Here is a 20,061-nt window from a genome sequence, read left to right as displayed (position 1 = left end):
TAAGGAGCACAGATTTCTCGTATTACTATACAGCGATTAAATATGTACGGTTACCTGTGAAATAGCTTCACATTGTCTTCAGTTAAAGAAAATATACAGCTAACTTTCACCATATTACTTTCTCATTACTTTCATGTAACTTTTCTCTTCATAAGCTAAACAAGCATCATATCCGGTCTTATCTGTGGCATATTTTTTCTTAGCTTGAATTTCAAAATTTTCTAATTCACTTTCTAAGGATCTGGAAGCACAACACTTCCATGAGATACTCAGTATCTTACAGGAACTGGTTAACCCAGAGAATGAATGCTTAAATAGGGATACTGCAAAAATTCAAAATAAAAACACAAATACCAACACAAAAATTTGTGTTGACTGTCTGACAACGTCTTATTCTTAGAGATCTACTCCTAATTTTGAAGCCCACAGAGTGTCTACAGTCTACATGATTTTTTTTAAACTTCTGCCCTTGTTTACTCTTAAGGTGTTAAAGTTTGATTATCGAACATTTTTTGTAGGCACTGGGATAATTTAGCTGTATAAATTATTACAGTGGAAAGAAAATAGGAAAATTATTAAATTATATACAGAAACAATCTGAAAAAAGACAAAAAAGAACAACAACCACAACAAAAAGAACAACTGTGTGCCTTAAATTTATTTCACTACAACATCTGTCAGCGTACCAAGTCTGCAATCCTCTGTATCAAAACCAATGTTCAAGGTCAGGAAGGGACAGAAATTAGTATCATTAGGCCTGCTTATTGGATCATGATTAATTTGCGCATTGTAAAGGTAAATGCGGCTTAAAAAATTATCTGATTTGTGTAAAGGTAGCATTTAATAACAGTTAAAAAAAAAAGCCTTGTACATATTTAATTACTTACGATACTGTAATTGTGATACTTCCTTCTTCCATGCATCATGATAGACTACCTCAAATTCCACCAACAGATAGGCAATTTTGTTGTATAACTGAACAACTGCTTTACCTTCTGGACTTGCCAAGATATTTGAATTTTTCTATGAAAATACAGTATATTCAAATTAAAATCATGTCAGAAGAAAATTATTTGGGGCTTTTTCAATTTAACTATTGACTATACTTAGTCAGGAAAGCTAAGGCTCAGTTAGAATTGAGTCTGACAAGGGATGCAAAAGATAATAGGAAGGGCTTCTATAGGTATGTTGCAAACAGAAGATGGACAAGGGTTAATGTGGGCCCCCTCTGGAACCTAACAGGAGAACTGGCTACCCTGGATTTGGAGAAGGCTGAGATTCTTAACGACTTTTTTGCCTCGGTCTTCACTGGCAAATGCTCAGAACACACCACCCAAGTCTTGGAAGGCAGAAGCAAGGACTGGGAGAATGAAGACCTTAGGCACACTGTAGGAGAGGATCTGGTTCGAGACCATCTTAAGAACCAAAATGTGCACAAGTCCATGGGACCTGATGAAATCCATCCGCGGGTCCTGAAGGAGCTGGCAAATGAAGTTGCTAAGCCACTGGCCATCATATATGAAACATCATGGCAGTCAGGTGAAGTTCCCGACAACTGGAAAAAGGGAAATATAACCCCCATTTTCAAGAAGGGGAAAATGGATGACCCAGGGAACTACAGACCAGTCAGTCTCACCTCTGTGCCTGGCAAAATCTTGGAGCAGATTCTCCTGGAAGACATTCTAAGGCACATGAGAAACAACAAGGTGCTTGGTGACAGCCAGCATGGCTTCACTAAGGGGAAATCCTGCCTGACCAATTTGGTGGCCTTCTATGATGGGGCTACGGAACTGATGGACAGGGGCAAAGCAGTTGACATCATCTACCTGTAGTTATGCAAAGCGTTTGACATTAGGAAGCATAACTTTACTAAGATGATGATCAAACACCGGAACAGGCTTCCTCAAGAGGTGGTCAATGCCCGAAGCTTGTCAGTGTTTAAGAGGCATTTGGACAATGCCCTTAGTAACATGCTTTAACTTTTGGTCAGCCCAGAACTGCTCAAGCAGTTGGACTAGATTGTCATTGTAGGTCCCTTCCAACTGAAATAATTTATTCTATTCTAACACTATATCCTGGATCTACAACAGCTGTTTCTGCAGAGCACGTTTTTTTAACTAGATATTCACATACAAATAAACAGGTTGACTAGCATATGAGAACTGTCATCATGCCACAAACATCATGCTCACTCTACCGAAGTAAGACAGTTCACTGTTATATGAAACCCCTAATTCTTCCCCACATCAACTTACATGGAAATAAGTGATTGGTTCATTTATCCTTCTGAAAAGCTGTCTCACCCACAGTATCCTTCCTGCAACAGGTGGCATGTTTCGACCAAGAGGAGGGTCATTTTTCTCAATTTGGTAACACTACGGTAAGATCATCATTAAACATATGGAGTAAAAAAGTAAACAAACAAATCTGTTGAAATGTTAAACTTCTTTCCTCTGATACCAGAGTTTCTTCCTCTTCCCAAACAGATCAAATCTGTATAGAGTCACACAACAGATCATTGTGAGAAAAATGTATTGTTTCCCCCTTTTGCTAAGCTTCTGAGATAAACACATTGATACCACTGTTGGTATGTCTCCTGTCTTCATTATCCTATACCATTTCTTGGCTGGGCTTACGACAGAGCCCTGAGTACACCAAAAGCCACTGCAAACCTAGAAGCTGAGCAGCCAGCATTCAAAGCCAAGCCATAAAGGTGCATCTGTGTAGCTTTGGAGCCATGGGCTGTGAAATCAGGCTGTTTAAGGAAGCACTGTGGCTTTTCCTCCTTTCCTTGGCAACTGCCCTCAGGAATGGCCTAAGCTATATTGTTAACTGAGAAGTTTTACCTGAATAGAAATGTCAGCATTGTTCTTCAAACACGTACATTTGACTAATAGCTAACATTCCAGGAGATGGACTCAATGATTCTTGTGGGTTCCTTCAAACTCAGGATTATCTACTATTCTATGATATGCTCTTTTTTACTAACTTCTCATCAATATACACATAGATACTCCTGAGTACACATCCCATGTTTTTATCTGTGCCCACACTGAGGAAAAAAAGAGGCCCTACTCACTAAATGGTGTGGAACAATTAGAAATTAAACATATATTTAAAATGTGGCATTGTTCACACATAAAGGAAAAATGGACTTTCAGGGGAAGATGCACCTACACCTCGTGTGCTAGGAATGTGCACTCCACAGTGGTTCCCGTGGCAACACTGACAGAGGATGGAGCAGAGTGAAGATTCTGTGGCCACGCTCTGTCCTAACACCAGCAGAGAGGGGAACCTGGTGGTACTAGAAACTGATGAGCTGCGTAATTGCTACCCTGAGCCAACAGTCTGTCATCTTTTGACAAAGTACTGTCCTTTGTGCAACCTTTTCTTCATTATAATGCATTTTAACACATTTTAATACAAAAAACACACCTCTATCTCTAATGCCACCTGCCTCCAAAGTGAGATCACCCCTCTTTGAGCATGATCTTTGAATTCTTTGTGGTATATTCTTTTAAAAGCAAAGCAAGAGAATTTTACACCAATAATAACAAAGTCATGTATGACTAGAGTCACTGAAGCAGCACCTTGAAGGTGAAAAATAGTTTAAAATGGCCCAACAAAAGGGAATTACTGGGGGAAGACATCATTGTGGATGAGTCCAGGAAAATTCCATCAGCAGATTACCCTTTACTCCTGGGATCGGTTGACGGGCTGGACCTTTCTTCCTTCCCAGTAGGGGTGCCTTTGGGTAAGACTTGCACTATATTAAGTGCTTCCCTGGGAAAATCAGGAATCTCTATACAGAGTTACTTTTCACTTTTATATTTTAAAGCCAGGCTGTGTTATTCATAACGTTATTGCTCGTTTGTATAACTTATTATTTGCACGTGCTTTTGTAGACAGTGTATTTATCACCAGCAGTCCATAAGAACCTGTATCTGTTGCTTTAATAAACTACACTGTTTAAGTGGCTAAACATAATAGTTTTCTCATTGAATGCAACCAAATCCTTCAGTGTGGCTGTGTTAGTTCATGAGCACAATTAGACTGAAGGTGCAGCGTGCTATTAGTGCATCCGGAATCGTGATTGTTCAATATATCAAACATGACTGGACTGATAGCAGTAAATTGGGCATCACTCAGAATCTAAGCCTAGCTGCATCCACCCCCTCTAACATCTGAGGACTGGCTGGAATGCAAGGGGGTTTATCTTCTGCCAAATTGTCTTGCCTTTTAATGTGCCAAATGGCTGCATTATAGTCAAGAAAAATCTGGCCTAAGATTATCACATACAAAATTTGCATTGACAAATTATTCAAGCACTTTACACCCAGTATTGCATCAGGAGCAATTTTTCATAAGAAATAACTTTCTTGGCAAAGATAAAAAGCAATCCAATAATATCTAACAAATTGTTACAACTACCCAGTATATTGGTGACATTCTTCAACAGAAGAAAAAGAAGTATTTGCATCCACTCAAATTTAGGAATGCAAATTCATGCTGTGATAACACAAAGAGCAGCACTGCTTAAGCAGGCACAACTCTTTGCTTACTAGCATGTCCTCTATATCCCCCTCCAGTCTCTGCTCAGAAGAAATATAAGTAGCTTCATGGTGAACTTAAGAGAAGAACTGACCTAGAGGAAAACCCCTCAGAAAACATATCTATTTTCCTGGCTGGGAAAAAGCAGCCAGCAGTGGGGTTATTGATTTCTTAAGCAGACAGTGCTGCTGGAAATACATTCATCAAATTAAGCAAGTAAGTAGAGGTTTGGGAAGTGTCACATACACTAGACAGGGAAAAGACTGGTTCAGAGTAGTTACGCTAGGCTACAGTTTTAAGTCACTGGAAGAATCACTTTCTAGTAAGTGCAGTTTACAGATGTTTGGTTCCTTGTGTAAACACATCATTCATCTGACAAATGTAAACATCTCTAAATAAAATATTTGCATCAGTCTGGTTTTCCAGATTCCCTTTATTCTTATTGAAGAAAAATGGCCATTTCAAGGGATTTAAATCTTCAAATTAACATGTCAAATAGATCAGATTACTTGACTCTAGAATACTTGTTTCTTTTTTGAGTAGAAAGGGAGTATGGATGTCTAGTTCTGACGCAGATGTTTATTCCAGAGATAAAGTCAGGGTAAAAGAATTACCCTTTAAAGGTTTAAAGTCAAGTGACATGAACAGTCATCAAAAGTTAATTCTCATTTATGCTACAGTCACAGAACACTGCATAAATCATGGAAAATTGCTTTATAATTAACATATATGAATTTATCTACATTTTATATCTATTTTGTCACAGCATTACATAATAACCACTCTTCTGTTTCTTTAATTGATGGAGGAATAACAGAAAGGATTTGGGGTTTCGAAGTGAAATTGTGATGACATGTTCGCCTGCAAATGCATGTATATTGTATTTGCCTACACTCATGTCTGCTTTCTAATAACAGGAAAATAGCGGTATAAATTGAGCATTGACAGTCAGCTAGAGAAATAGGCATAATGTTAAAAATTTATTGCAAAGAAGTTAAATACCTTTTCAGCAGATTCAAGTTCTGCTACATAATGTTGAAGAATACAACCAACTGTATGTACTGTTTCTTCTTGAAGACATGTCAATTTCAGTTCTTGAAACCTGTATTAAAAATGAGTAACCAAATAATATTTCTAAATCACAAATAATATCTTTGTTTTGTTTTGGGGTACATGAACATTGCATAAAACCAAAAAAATTTTGGAAATGCTTGTGGATCTGGGAATGTTTAGGGTTTCCTTGCTTTGAGCAAACTTAAGCAAATTGAAAAGTTCTGCTCTTGTGGGTTTTCTTATTGCAGTTACCGGATGTGGGTTTTTTAGGTTTTTAATTTAGCATCCTCTTGTATATACAAAATAAACTGTAATGAAATTAAGAAACAGGAGAATATATTGATTCCTATACAGAAAGTTAAAAAAACATCTTTTATTATGATTACATGGTGCAGAACACCAATAATGAAAAATACTTTTATTAGGCCCTTTGTTCTAAAATTAGCTGCGTTATTTAAATTGTGCCAATCAATACTTTGAGGTTACTTTAAAATATTTAAAAACATTTTAAAACATAATTGCCAATACCTTTGAAGTAACTGAAGTGCATGTTGTGAAGACAAAATTCTCCCAAAACAGGTATGCATAAAGGTATTTATCTGCATCTAAAAATATAAAATTTAGTATAGTTTTCCTGGTTATATTGATGCTTGATTTTTGATTGGTATTTTGATGTTTGATAATTTCTTAGCATAGTATCATTTGAAACTGTGACTGCTTAAAGCACAAAACAGCAGCCTTTACTGGTCTATGCTTAATGTAATCAATAAATAGCTAGTGTCAGTCAAGTAATCACTTAAAATGCTACATAACTTTAGCAAAGAATCAAACAACTTATTGAGAACAGTTGTACCTTTGTTATGCCCGAAATCTAACCATGTGTCTCTAGGCTTATAAATGACCTCCATATAAATCATTCTGTCAGGTCTCTAATTTTTTACATTTTGGCTGCAGAATGATGATTTTCAGTGAGGCCTGTATATTTTACATCTGACTTTGGAAGGAGAAAGAATGGAAAAAGCTGCTCTCCAGACAAAAAAAAAAAAACAACAACAAATCAAACCAAACCAAACCCAAACCCCAAAATTTAAGCTCTTAGGAAGAAAATCAATGTAACCTATTCAAAGTCCAAAGTCTCACTAACAGATGGGAAGATACTAAATAAGTTGCGATGACATTCTTCCTGAAATAAGTTATAGATAGCAGTATTACTTGCCTCTAAACCTTCAACTTTAGTGAGGAAGTCCACAAACTCCACATCAAAGTCTGTTTTTCGTGGATCGAGAATGTCATATTGTTTCTTTTGAACACCTTGGTAGATATTTTTGAATTCTACTGCCATAATATCTATCCCTTCAATGGTACACAGACTCAGTGAATTAAAAGTTTGTACTATAGTTATCATCTCTGTAATCTGAAATATAAGCATTATATTCATATTCAGAATGAATTATTTGCTACTTTATAAACTGCAACCTGAATAAAATAAAATATATAAGAGCCACTTCTCTAATTACTGCATTCAGAAATGTGTTGCTTCTGAGCTTCTAAGTCAAGTATATTCAACAGAGCATGGTTAATTCAGTTTTCAACATCAGTTCTCACTACAACCTAATACAAAATAAAATCATCTTCATTTTTCTTTATAGTGAAAAGTTTCTATTTTACATTTGACTGTTAGCTTCAACAGGGTAATATGAAAAAAGTTAAACCATGATATATGCACACTGATGACACAGATTTCACAGAATAAAAAAACCCCACATATACAGATTAGTATTTACACTGCATGATAAAGAAAACCATCGTTAACTCACAAAATTCCTACCCTCTGATGACTACCCCATTACCCTCTTATCCCTGCCTGACCTTATTGTGCACCAAGAAGCACTTACTATTCCACTCTACGATTACTAGATTAAAATCCTTTCATTGGATTAGCAAGCTAAATGTTATGACCACACCAAGCAGCAGAATCATCTGAAGAACTGTCTTTGGCAATAACAGAATTATTAATATCTTTGAACACCATTCAAAAGAGTAAAGAGTGTTATTTTTCACATATTTTTAAATCTCCTAAAATAGTGATCTAAGTCCAGGTCAGATGGGTTCTTTCTCTCCACAACAACACAAAGAAATTGACAATTTTAGAAGGACATTGTGACGTAATTGCCTACAGTATTGGAACGACTGACTCTGTGGAAGTGCCTAATTTCTCTCAATAAAGAGTTACATACTCCTTCACAGGATGATTAAGAGCATGTATGTTGACCTTGTAAACTGCTATTGGAGAGGCCCTTCTTTGCTGATATTAACAGCACATAGTATACTCACTTTTTCTAATCTCCTACAAAAAGCTTCAGATTGTCCAAAAATGTACATTTCTGATACTTCAAATGATTTTTCTCCTAGAGTTTCCAAAATCTCTTGCTTTGTTTCATGAAAGTATTTCTGATATTCTTTCAATAAAAACATGCAGTCCTAAAAAGTGAGGGAATAAATACCATATTCATTATGCTATGTTTATGGGTAAAAGACTGCAGAACTCAAACCTACTGTCTTTCCAAAGTGGTTAATTATCACTGAATCTAGTTTCAGTCAACAGGGCATAAGAACTTACATACAGTGGTTTTCTTTCAGTATGTGTTACAAATATTTGCAACTTATCAACACAGAAAGTACAGTACAGTGAAAGATTTAACACTAGGAAGTAAATCACAAAAAAAAAAATAAACAGGAAAATTTTAGTTCTTCTTAAAATAAAGAGTGGTTTAAAGGCCAGAAAATTGCTCTAAAGGAGACATTTAAATACCAAAAGCCATTAGCTTAATTAAGAATGGTCAGAGAGACTGTCCCCTGGGTAAGAATGGAATTTGGCATAACAGTGTAGTCTGCTTAGAATTCTCAGCGCACTTCAAGGAAATTGGTTATACAACTTTGTGTATGCTGACAAGAGTTAAAGTGAGATTGAAAAATAATCTTTTTTCAGTTGATTACTTACTTAAATTACTAAGACTTTATCAGATGTAAAAATAATAAATGGTAAGAAGTGTAAACTCTATAATCATTGGGATACAAAATCTTCTGTCAGCTCTTGGAAAACAGAAAGCAGATTCTACCACAACATACTGGCAGTCATCAGACTGTCTGAATATATAGCTATATATAACAATTGCTTATGAATTACAGGAAATGAAAAAAGATCCTAATTGAAAGGAATTTTCAGATCTTCAATATACAGGTATCAGAACAAAGACTGATCACTGTGATTAGAAACTGGGTTTGTATTTCTTTCATAGAATAATAAGGGCTTATTTGTTGTGTAACAAGATGACCTCAATACAATAGACAAATTATCAGAATCATATCATCCTGCAAGGTCAGAGAAGATAGATCCATTCAATAGATTTTCTTCCATACCGCTGGACATAAATTTTAAAGGACTGAAATTCTATGCCTTTCTGGATAAGATAGGAAGTCAGTAGCTGAGGTCTAAGAAAGGAAAAAGCAGAGACTGGGTCAGCATTGGCAATCAGTAACCCCACAGCTAGAAATATTTTGACATGGTGTATTGCATATGCTTAATTTGTTCTTAATATGTCACCATCAGCTGAAGACAAGGAAGAATCTCTTTGCAATGAGCTTTCATGGTATACCAAAGAAAACTTGAAATGAGCTACTACTAAACAAATGGGGTTCTATTCAGATGCCAGGTTCCCCATGGTAGAGGACGATGTTACTATATCAGATACCATAAAGAGGAAAGAATGTGGATTATGTAGGATGACAAAATTCCTTGGTGACGTATATGGTGAAGATGACAATTTCAAGGTCACTGACAGACCACCCTGGTATAGATGAGGCCATTCTAATTTCAACAAATGCCCACGGGCTAAAAAATGGGAAAACACGCAAAGCATCGTGAAATAAAACAGTAAAGAGATGTGAAATACTTGATACATATTGATACAGGCTTCCTTGTTCTATCAATAGATAATCAATCGGTTTGAGAGGTAAATAATAAAATGCCAAAATACAAACCTTAATTTTTCCGATGACTGTTGATGTCTCCTGATCCCAGACACGAGTCAAGCCACTATTTGTAATATATGCTCTACAAGATGTTACCATTTGATTTGTAACCTAACACAGACAAATGAAAACAAGTAGGTCTCAGGTTTAAATAGATATGCCTATTTGCAAAATCTAACAAAATTCCCACATGCCTGTCTTAGTACTATCAGAGTTTGGATAAATTTCAATTATGGCAGTAAGAGTGGCTAATATATGTAATATACATGATAAACACCCTAAGGAGAGAACATTCTACTTAACCACAAAAATCCAAAGTTTGTAATGACAGAGAGAGAAAGAGAGGAGTATGAGAGTGAATGCAGATACAGAAAACATACTTTGGAGAATAGCTACAGGTATTTTGTATATTGTATTATATACAATATATTTTGGCTGCTAAATAATGTGAACAATTCAAACCAGTTCTTCTGACACGAGATTATTGTAAGCAGGTCTTAAGAATTCCTAACTGAACAATTACTGAAACCTACTGCACCAAAGGCAGCCTCACACTGTAATACAAGAACTGGTGAAGTTGCAGATAGGACCTCCAGCATCACCTCTCATGATCAATGGAAGCAAAGAGTAAGGGGGACCTCAAGCCATTGGATTAGAATAGAGCTTTTCCTTTGCTATTTCTTTTCTACAGCTTCATGTAAGCAGCTTGCTATTAGCCTCTGTAGTAAAATGCTCAATGCCTTAGACTACTACATAGACTATAGCATGCTTCAATATGCAAAGATAAAAACAATTATGTAACAGGCAATATAAACATTGCTGCATAATCCATAACTAAGATCTGATGAATGCAAGCCAGCCAAAGCCACAGATAAATATAGCCTCACAAAAGCACATAAAAAAGTGGTGTAATGAGGGTCTACTATGAATTTCCCCTCTGTGTTTACCAGAGTCTTTTAGTTATGTAGAATTTCTTTGCTATAAAACCATTACACAAACAATCTTTTCCTGCAGTGAATACCTGGGTTCCACAAAAGACACTGGTATAAATACTTAGATGGTCTTAATTTTCTGTTTAAGATGGCCAATTTTATGATCTCAGATTCAATTAACTAGTCAAGTATGACTTGCTTCTGGAAACAGGAACTTTTTGTCTTTCACACCTTTTGGAGTAATAGCCTAGGCAGACTGATGACCCAATTAAGTCTTCAAGGCAGATAATGAAAGAATCTTTTTGGATTCACTGATTTAGGAAACAACTGAGCAGATTAATTCAGATCCAAAGATTAATCAAGAAGATAAAAAAAAAAAAAATAAATTTGCAGAATCAAGAATAACACCAAAGTTCCTTCCAGAAGACAAGTCTCTGATCCAAGTTCAATCTTCTCCTGACCAATATACTTCATTTCCCATGCAGAAACCCACTATTTCTTACAATTTTTTAACAAATGTCCTGCTGATTTAAACAAAATGAGTTTGTTTCCTGAAAAAATCATATTTTTATAATGAATATTACACCTAATATGTTTACCTTTATAAACAATGATGTCATTTTCTCAGACGTATTGTAATATCTTGAAACACGGTGAATCATTTGTATAGCATTTACTAAGTTTGGTATTCCACGTGTCATTGACACCTTAAAGTGGAGGTTTAAAAAAAAAAAATATTTTCTAGTCTTAGCAACTATATTTCTACTCTATTGACAACTTCTAAATTACATTTTCCCCTAAATCACATGAACCAATCTTCAAAATACCATGGCATCTTACCAAAATGTTTCATATTAAAAAAAAAATAAAACAACACAAAACCCAGCAGCTAATCACACTCAATATATTTTTAAACTTCAACTAATTAAGAACAATAAAACTTGATGATTTGGTGAGAAATCAAATAAAAAGGCATTGCTAGTAATATTTTAATGTGCTATCTTGATGATCAAAATCAAACTGATTCAAAAAGTACAAGATGCATTTTTTGTTATAAAGGAAGTATTCTTCTGGCAGATGACAGTGGTTGTGATTAACACTTTTATTTTACTTCAAGAACAACTGTTAAATATACTCTACGCTATCACATTGTGAGAGCAATCATAACATAAAATGTTTCATTCAAACATTTCATAGAACTCATGAAGTAATTGTCACAAAGTTAATTTCACTAAGGTACCTAATTCAGTCAACATATGAAACATCTAAATCTTTCACACAATTAATGAAATAATTGTTCATGTTATTAAAATCAAACCACAGTATTAGAAGTATTGCATAATTCCATCACTTACAAAATATTTTGGAAGATGAATATAGAGTTAAAAATGATAATTCATTACCAGGGACTTATCCAAGTTGCAATTCTCAACATCAAGAAAAAGTAATTTTGATAGTCACCCCTCAGAGAAGCCAAGCTTCTGGAATTAACTTTTGGCTGCATAAAGCACACTAGTACTGCATTAGATACAGCAGGCATTTGCATCTGGCAGAAGAGTGTGAAAGAAAGGCATAAAAACAACCCTCAGTGTCCATCACCCCGCTTCCCAAAATGGAATCAGGAGAGTCTGAATCTACTGATTTTTTTTTTAAATCCTTCACCAAAAATAAACCCAACCCAAACTCCAGCATAGTGGACTATACAGAGATTCAAAGCCCCAACTTATACATCCAGTCAAAATTTTCATATAGTAACCCACTTCAGCTACAAATGTGATTATGTATGATACTGCATTCACTAAATGCACATACTAAATACCATATTAAATCTGCATTTAATCCATTTCCAAACCATTAATATTTAAAATATTTTTCAATATCAGATATTAAATTCAACTCGATCCAAAATGTAGTTCTTTATTAAGACAGAATATATTTAACTTGTATATATTATTTTCAAGTTGAATACCACAGAAAATCCTACCTAAATTATCTTGATCTCAGTGTTTTAGGAGACGAAACAGAAATACAGATGTATCAACGTTTTTCCCAGTTAAATCAAGAACTATAATTAATTATCCTGTATTAGTGAGATAATGAACTTTTAAATGCATTTCCAAATGTCTGTCTATGTTTAAGATAACAAAAGTTTTGTCTTCACACCTACAAAGCAGCTCACCACTATGGCCTGGTACCTCACACCCTCTAGTGATACTCTGAAAAGCTGAAGGCAAACAGCTTAGTAATACTGCTCCTTCTTTTCCCCTCTTCTACTATTCCATGCAGTATCAGCCTTATGTCATACAGTATCACAGTCTTTTTGCTTTCCCCCAGTTAAAATTCTGTAGTAGGATCCTAACCTGCCAGAAATTCAGAAGAAACTTAACACTTCCTGACAGAGGACAGGAGGCATATAGGACAAAACATGGAGTACTAAAAACTAAAGCAGAACATGAGAATTTTCCTAGGGTATTTCCTCCTTCCACCCTATTCTGCAACAATCATTAAAAATTTATCTCTCTTATACTAATTAACTGTTAATACACATGGACAGCCAATTAAATTTCTGACTAGCTGGTTCTGCAAATAGAAGCAACTTATACTGTTTTTAATATCAAAATATTATTTTACTCATTTGGGACCTCATTAGGTTCATCATCCTCTACATAACTGATTTTTTGGTACTTTGGTTACAGCTGGGTGATCATTCATTGACATATATGGAATTTTCATTGAAAGACATATTTTGAGACTCTTGTACTATGAAATACGTACCTGTTTTAGCTCATATTAAAAATAATGTTGGCAGCAGGACTGACTTATGAAATCATGTGTGCTTATATTTAATATGTATTTTAAAATATCATATTTTATGTAATGCACAGTGAACTAATGCTTTAACATTTAGCTTGACAGGTGTTTAGAAAAAAATCAGAAAAAATAGAAAGTGACATGACAAAAATTCAAGTGAATACAAACAAGATCTCTTTTGCTCTGGGCATTCTATGTAAATACCTAAACTATGCTTAAAAATGATGAAAGACATACTTACAAGGTCATGGTTATAAAGGGGCTGACAAACTTTTTCAAGTATGCCTAAGTATTTCACATTATCTTTTGCTTCATTTGCTGCATCTGTGATTCTGGCTTCTAACTCTCGCCACATCTAGGGGAAAAACAGTACTTTAAAAAACCTCAAACTATCTTTAACTTGCACTGATTTGCCAGAAGTAAATCTTGGTAAATTAGTTTTTAAAAGCCATTGTCAAACCAGGCAATAAAAGTTACTTTCATTTATGATAATTTTGTCTGAATGTCTAATTCTTTCTCTCAGTATATTATGCACACCAGCATCATACCTAAATTTTCCTCTCAATTCTTCTCAGGAAACCTCTCTAGGATGCAGTGAAACAAAATAAATATTGCAAACTTTGTCCACTACAGCAAAAAACAACATTAAAAAAATTACCTGTAGTATTTTAGAATGTCCAACACTCAGCACATTAATGACAGCTTTGCAGTTTGGTCCTTTGATCTGCTCAATAATAGAATTTAATTTAGCAGACATAGATTTCCAGTGCTGTAGTTCAGTCAGTGGACCTGAATCATCAGCTTCTCTCCTCATCTGCTTACTCTCAATCAAAACCTACAACCAATTTGGGAAAAAAAAAAAAAAAAAGAAGAAATGAAACACTGAGGATGCTAAAAAGGAATATATATGCAGTTATAGACACATGAAAAAGGATACTTTTTTCAAACTGGAACCAAAGTCTGAATTGCACTTAATCATATTCTTAAACTGAGAAGAAGAAAACTAATATGCATGTTTAACTGATGTCATTAAAAGAGTGGATCTCCGCATACACCCGTATTTTTCTTTAATCAGACTATATGGATTGAAATGCTCCAAATATAACTTCACACGTAAAAAACTTTAACTATTTTAACAAAACCATTAAATATCAAAGTCAAAAACATACTCATTTGTATGTTGATAAATGCATTATATGTCTTTTACATTTTTATTCTCGTGAGCTAAAAACACTAAACATAGTTTGCCTTTGTAAGTAGAGCATGTCTCAGTCTACAAAGACTGTGTGCTTTGACAAAGGGTTCCGTGCTTTATCACAGAAGTCTCAGACACTAATTTCTGAGACCTTACCTCACTGGAAGATTTACACAGGATAAATGCCCTACTGGGCCTGGTCAAAGATCTTCTTAAGAGTAGTATCACATACCACGACTGGCAGCAGAAAATTAACAGGTAATATGTGTAGAGTGTACAGTACTGTATACAGTGTGGTACTCACCAGTGTCATAACTCCTGCATCCTTCTGTTCTCTTCTTCTTACTATTTGTGTATCAGCTGTTCTGAAACTCTTATTCTTGCTAGACTGTAAATTCGTAGGGCTTATGGACTACCTACTTATGCATAGAAGTGAAGCACTTGTCTTACTCAGGTGATAATGCAGCTGAAGCCTTCATCTAACTTCATGCAAGTCTCATATAAATACCTATTCATGTTGGATTGAAGTGTTAAAATAACAACCTACCTGCTCAATTTGTCTATACCATATCATAAGTACTTCCTCTAGCTGATGAACCTCATCAGGATTATTAGCTGCTGCAGCTACTTTCTCAAAGGACTGGAGTTTAGAAAAATTAATGTAATCTATTATTTCCAACTCAACAGTTCCTTCAATGTTTATCATAGCCCCTGGAAAAAAAAAAAAAAAAAGAAAGAAAAAAGTGATTGCAATCCAATTAGGACTTTAAAATTAATTTCTACCTGTGTAAGCAATTGAAACTTGGGAGTATTCTGCAGTCACTGTTATTTCAACATAACAGCCATTTTACTGGACTCATATAAAGCAGAAAATTACTATATATCCAGTGTTTCTTCCTAAATGCAATATATCACTATTTTCTTCAGTAAATAATCTACCCCTGTATTTATTATGCAAGTATTGATCATTTAATTTTTCCTCACAGAATGTGAAAAGTTCCATACCTACATGCTACAGTCTTTAAATGGAATTTCTTAATCAGAATTCCTCTAGTTTGGATGCTTCCTAAATGCAATGCTTACCCTCTAGAAATGAATTGTATCTCTTAATTGTTTCCACGAAGTTCTGTTTGGTTTTTGTATCCTGTTTGCTCTGACTTAAAGCACCCCAGTTACTTGTTTTGAGGATGGCAGGGAGAAAAATCTTTTGTATCATATTCTTAACTCCAAGTAGGAGTCCTTCAGTGGCATCCAAAACACCAAAGAATATATCCTGCATTGTAACCAAATGATTGTTAGTAATGCAGTAATTTAGGATTGAAAGAGTCATAAAACCTGTGTATTTTTTTTATAAAGACACTCCAACGTGCCAATGAAAACTCTAACTTAAGGAGACAAAATCTTTTCAAAATAACTGATACCTACTACATGACCATTAGATTCTGTTTTCAATAAAAAAATGCAAGTCAACAATAATTTAATACAGTTACAAAATGCTGTCAGGTTACATTTTCATAATTTCAGTATTATTTCATAATTTTAGTTATTTTCCTATCACACAGAAGTTTGGAATTTTAAAATAGTACCCAACAATTAAAAATATTCTAAATGTCCCCATCTACCTTTAGGAACTGAGTAATGAGATGTAAGTAGCAAAAATGCTCTGAACGTACGTATCTGAAAGTATATTAGAAGCTATTATGTAACTGAAGGTATATTGCTATGGATCAGATAAAATTATTGTCTACTCTCCAAAACTAAACTTTACAAGTTCTGACTATATTTAATATTCCAACATTTTAACTGTCCTTCAAGTCAGCAAATCTCTAACATACTTCATATAACAAACTTCCTAAACATACATTTCTCATCACTTCAGCAATGAATTTAATGGAAGAGTAATATTTATGACCAATATTGAGACTCTTGATAAAGACAGATCTTATCCCATACTTCTAATAGTGCTTTACTCTTTTTTTTAGCTTCCAAAAGGAATATTTTTAATATAAAATATAAAGTATATAAATTAATAATGGCTTTTCTGTCTGAAGAATTTAACATTATATTAATTAGAAGATACATATACAGGATTGATTGTAATCAATTTACAATCCCTTCAGCACAAGTATTATGATGTGTAGCTATAACTGAGAACAAAGCCCATGCTCATCTAAGAATTTGTCTTGTAGAGCAGAAAAAACCATGCTACATAATCTACACACGATAAATATGCATTTCACACAAAGACACATAAAATAAAAAGGTACAAGTAAACTTTTCCTCTCCTGGTATTTGCAATAAAGTCTTCTCAGTGAGTTCTTCTACCTTAAAGATTTTGATGACATCTAAAATGTATTTAGCAGCGTTAAACTCTTCAAAAACAGCAAGGAGAAATTAACCTAAATGCTGACTTCTTTAGCAAGAGTCCTGTAAAACACTGAATTCACAAGATAGCCAGTGTATTTGCTGAAGTAATAAAGCTATTCACTGTCTACCCAAAAAGAAAAGCAAAGAGCATGATAATAGCTTAATATTCAAAAAACACATATACCACAAACTTTAGTTATATGAGAGTAATGAAACAAATAATGAAACAAAATAGCTACTTTTAAAGTATTTAGGTTTTTTAAATGTATGAAAGAATACCTCGTGTATAGTTTTTACATTTATAGGGTTGTCATTCTTGAAACGAACAAAAAAAAAGCATTGTCCTACAAATTTGTCCGGTGTATCATCCACATACAATCGCATCATTTTACTTCCTTTTGCAACTCCTGGAATTGTCCGACCACATTCTGAAAAGCATTTAATACATGTTGCTACGATACTATAAAATTATTAAATCAGCATAGTGAAATAAAATTCAACACAGAAATAATTCATTTTCTTATTTTCTAAGAGAACCAAAACCAGCAGAATTCATGGCTGTAATTGACCACGCGTTTAAAAATCTACACCAAACACGTAACATCTTACAAAGCAAATCTGGTACACTGTACTGCAAAGAAATGGGAATTTGCATAGGCCCATCATTCTGGGTTAACTTGCTGGTGACTGAGGTACTTAGTTTATTCACATGTACCCTATGAGACAAGATGTCATGCCTAAGCAAGAAAATAAGAGAATATAAAATACCCTCAGGGCCTCTGGGGATCATTGTATACAATTTGATCATTTTATATAAATAGGTAAGGGAACAGCAAGTTAATTGCTTTGAGAATCATTAGGGGGTTTAGACATTACATTTTAATTCTCTACTGATCATGTGAAAATGAAAAAAATTCAAATTTTTATTTCAAACATTTATTTATAATAAATGCAAATTCATACAGGTTTTATCAAAGTGCTTTCTAATGAACTGGGGGAATATCCCTTGTAAGAAAAAATACAATAAATAAAAAAATTCTAGAAGACCTTGTCTTTTCATAGTTTTCCTTCCAAGAACGGCTAAAATTGACTTAAATGTTTCTAAACAATTTGACTTGAAGCAAACATTTAAAACATGAATTGTCAGTCCTCATTGCAAAAGGCTGCAAAATTATGAACAAGCGAAAAACAGGTCTTATTCTGGGAAACATTAAACAAAATTATACCTGCCTGTGCTAATGTCATAAAAAATTTACCTATTCCTGGTGCTTCTCCTTCTTGATAGAAAATTTTTAATGCTTTACTTCCTCTCTTGGCAAAAAAAGAACTAAAGGCTTCCAACTGTTAAATCAGAAAGTGAATACTTGTTACTCAAAATATTTTTACGTGCCTTTAAGACAAGCAAAAGTAATTTGACCATTCCACTGTTAAAAGTTTTAGTGGCATGTAATGTTTATCCTCAAATATTGTGAGGAGTTACAAAACAACATAGTATTTCAAATACTGCTTTCAAGTACTGATCTTGCTCACAAAGGTGGCCTAGCTCCTAATAACTCTAATGTTTATGGTCCTCTCCAGTAATGCAGAGACACTGAAGGATATTTTGTCACTAATAGAGATCTGTAAGTCTCAAGTGTCAAATGGAAGTTAACTAGTCGTAAGAGACTTAGAAATACACACAGCAGATTTGCAGGACTTGATATACCCTGCTACTGCTACTCTACCCCTAAACGTAAAAGATGAATTTGTAAAAGACAAGTAACATCACACTTAGAAATTTTAGTATGGAGACATGAATGGTGTTACGAAAATGAGTGACACTCAAGTGTGACAGTATTTAAACTTACTCTTTTGAGATGACAATAAAAGAACTAAAAGCAAGACAGCTCTAGAAATGCATGCTGCGATTTCACTTTAGTTAATAGGCAATAGTGAATAACAGGGTTAAAACTGAGAAAAGTACAGGAAAAATCCTCCCAAAATACAGAAAAGAAAAATTGTTAAACTGCTGAAAGTGCAATGACAAACATTAGAAAATGATTCACTACTACAAAAAGCACTCCAACTTGAGAGGAAGAGAAAGTGAACAGTAACTTTTGGGCTTATATGATTTTACACAGGATGCAAGACATGAGCTGTTCCCATATCTACCGCTTCTGCAAATAGCTTTCAGTCCTCATGCTGCAAACATTCACTGTCTGAATACACAGACAGGCTAATGCTCTAAAGAGTAAAACTTTGATCATGGATGTCAAAGACATGACATGTATTTGGGAATTTACTAAATGAGAATTTGTTAAAGGACAATGTTGACACAGCCTCAGCAGTCTAAACTCTTTATGAATAAACTAAAACTGGAAACTGGAAAATGTCCAACCATAAAAAGTTTTCAGATGGTCCTGGTGACAGGACAGAAAAAAAAAACCAACAAACTACAAAACATGAAGTTAAGGTGATGTAAAACTATATACCATTTAGCAACTGTTAAAAAAGGAAATGTTAGTTGATTGTCAACACTTAAAACATCTTTATGTTGCGTAAGCATATCAACAAACATACAGGACAGACTCACCGAAGGGGCATCCAAAATCATTTCTTCCACAGTTTCTAAGTCTAAACCTAGCCTGATACTGAGAACTTCAAATATGTATTTATAGGAAGCATCAACTTTTGCCTTTCGATTTTCTCTTGCTTCTTTGTATTGAGCCTAAAGCATTAAACACATCTTTCAAGTTAAAAATACACAAAGTGACCACAAGAGTGACCTGCTACTTAACTCGCAACTAACACTAAAATTTGTCTTGTAGACTACATAACTGCCCTGCTCTTAAAAATTCTAAATGTTCAGAGATTAATATAAGAATTATTAAGAATTATTATGAAATGTAAAGACAATTCTGAGGGTATGTCAAAGAAAAGCAAACATTAAATATACTACTACTAGATTTTAAGTTATTTGTGTGAAATGTTAACTATTTTTATTTTTCACAATCAATAATTCAATTTATTATACTAATCCAGAAAGGTCGCAACATCAACTTAAAACCAAAGCATCTAGAGTGGGTAAATATTTGCAGGAACTAGGCTAGGTACAGCTTCACTTCAGGGTAAATTATTCAG

The 20,061-nt window shown here is 34.3% G+C and overlaps 1 protein-coding gene across 1 annotated transcript in view; it reads right to left on the bottom strand.

Moving 5' to 3' along the window:
* DNAH8 (dynein axonemal heavy chain 8) overlaps nucleotides 1-17,343 on the bottom strand; it is a 139,106-nt gene extending 121,763 nt beyond the window's left edge. Inside the window, 13 exon segments of the mRNA XM_065682578.1 lie at nucleotides 888-1,023; nucleotides 2,256-2,375; nucleotides 5,554-5,653; nucleotides 6,133-6,209; nucleotides 6,821-7,018; nucleotides 7,939-8,085; nucleotides 9,646-9,747; nucleotides 11,168-11,275; nucleotides 13,621-13,734; nucleotides 14,038-14,214; nucleotides 15,122-15,285; nucleotides 15,658-15,847; nucleotides 17,221-17,343. Of these exon segments, the coding sequence (XP_065538650.1) occupies nucleotides 888-1,023; nucleotides 2,256-2,375; nucleotides 5,554-5,653; nucleotides 6,133-6,209; nucleotides 6,821-7,018; nucleotides 7,939-8,085; nucleotides 9,646-9,747; nucleotides 11,168-11,275; nucleotides 13,621-13,734; nucleotides 14,038-14,214; nucleotides 15,122-15,285; nucleotides 15,658-15,847; nucleotides 17,221-17,328 (1,741 nt within the window). The 5' untranslated portion in view covers nucleotides 17,329-17,343.
* Between the last annotated feature and the right edge of the window lie 2,718 nt (nucleotides 17,344-20,061).

This window comes from Lathamus discolor, chromosome 5, assembly GCF_037157495.1.
Source record: "Lathamus discolor isolate bLatDis1 chromosome 5, bLatDis1.hap1, whole genome shotgun sequence".
Classification (NCBI taxonomy): domain Eukaryota; kingdom Metazoa; phylum Chordata; class Aves; order Psittaciformes; family Psittacidae; genus Lathamus; species Lathamus discolor.
This window is presented reverse-complemented; position numbering and strand designations above follow the sequence as displayed.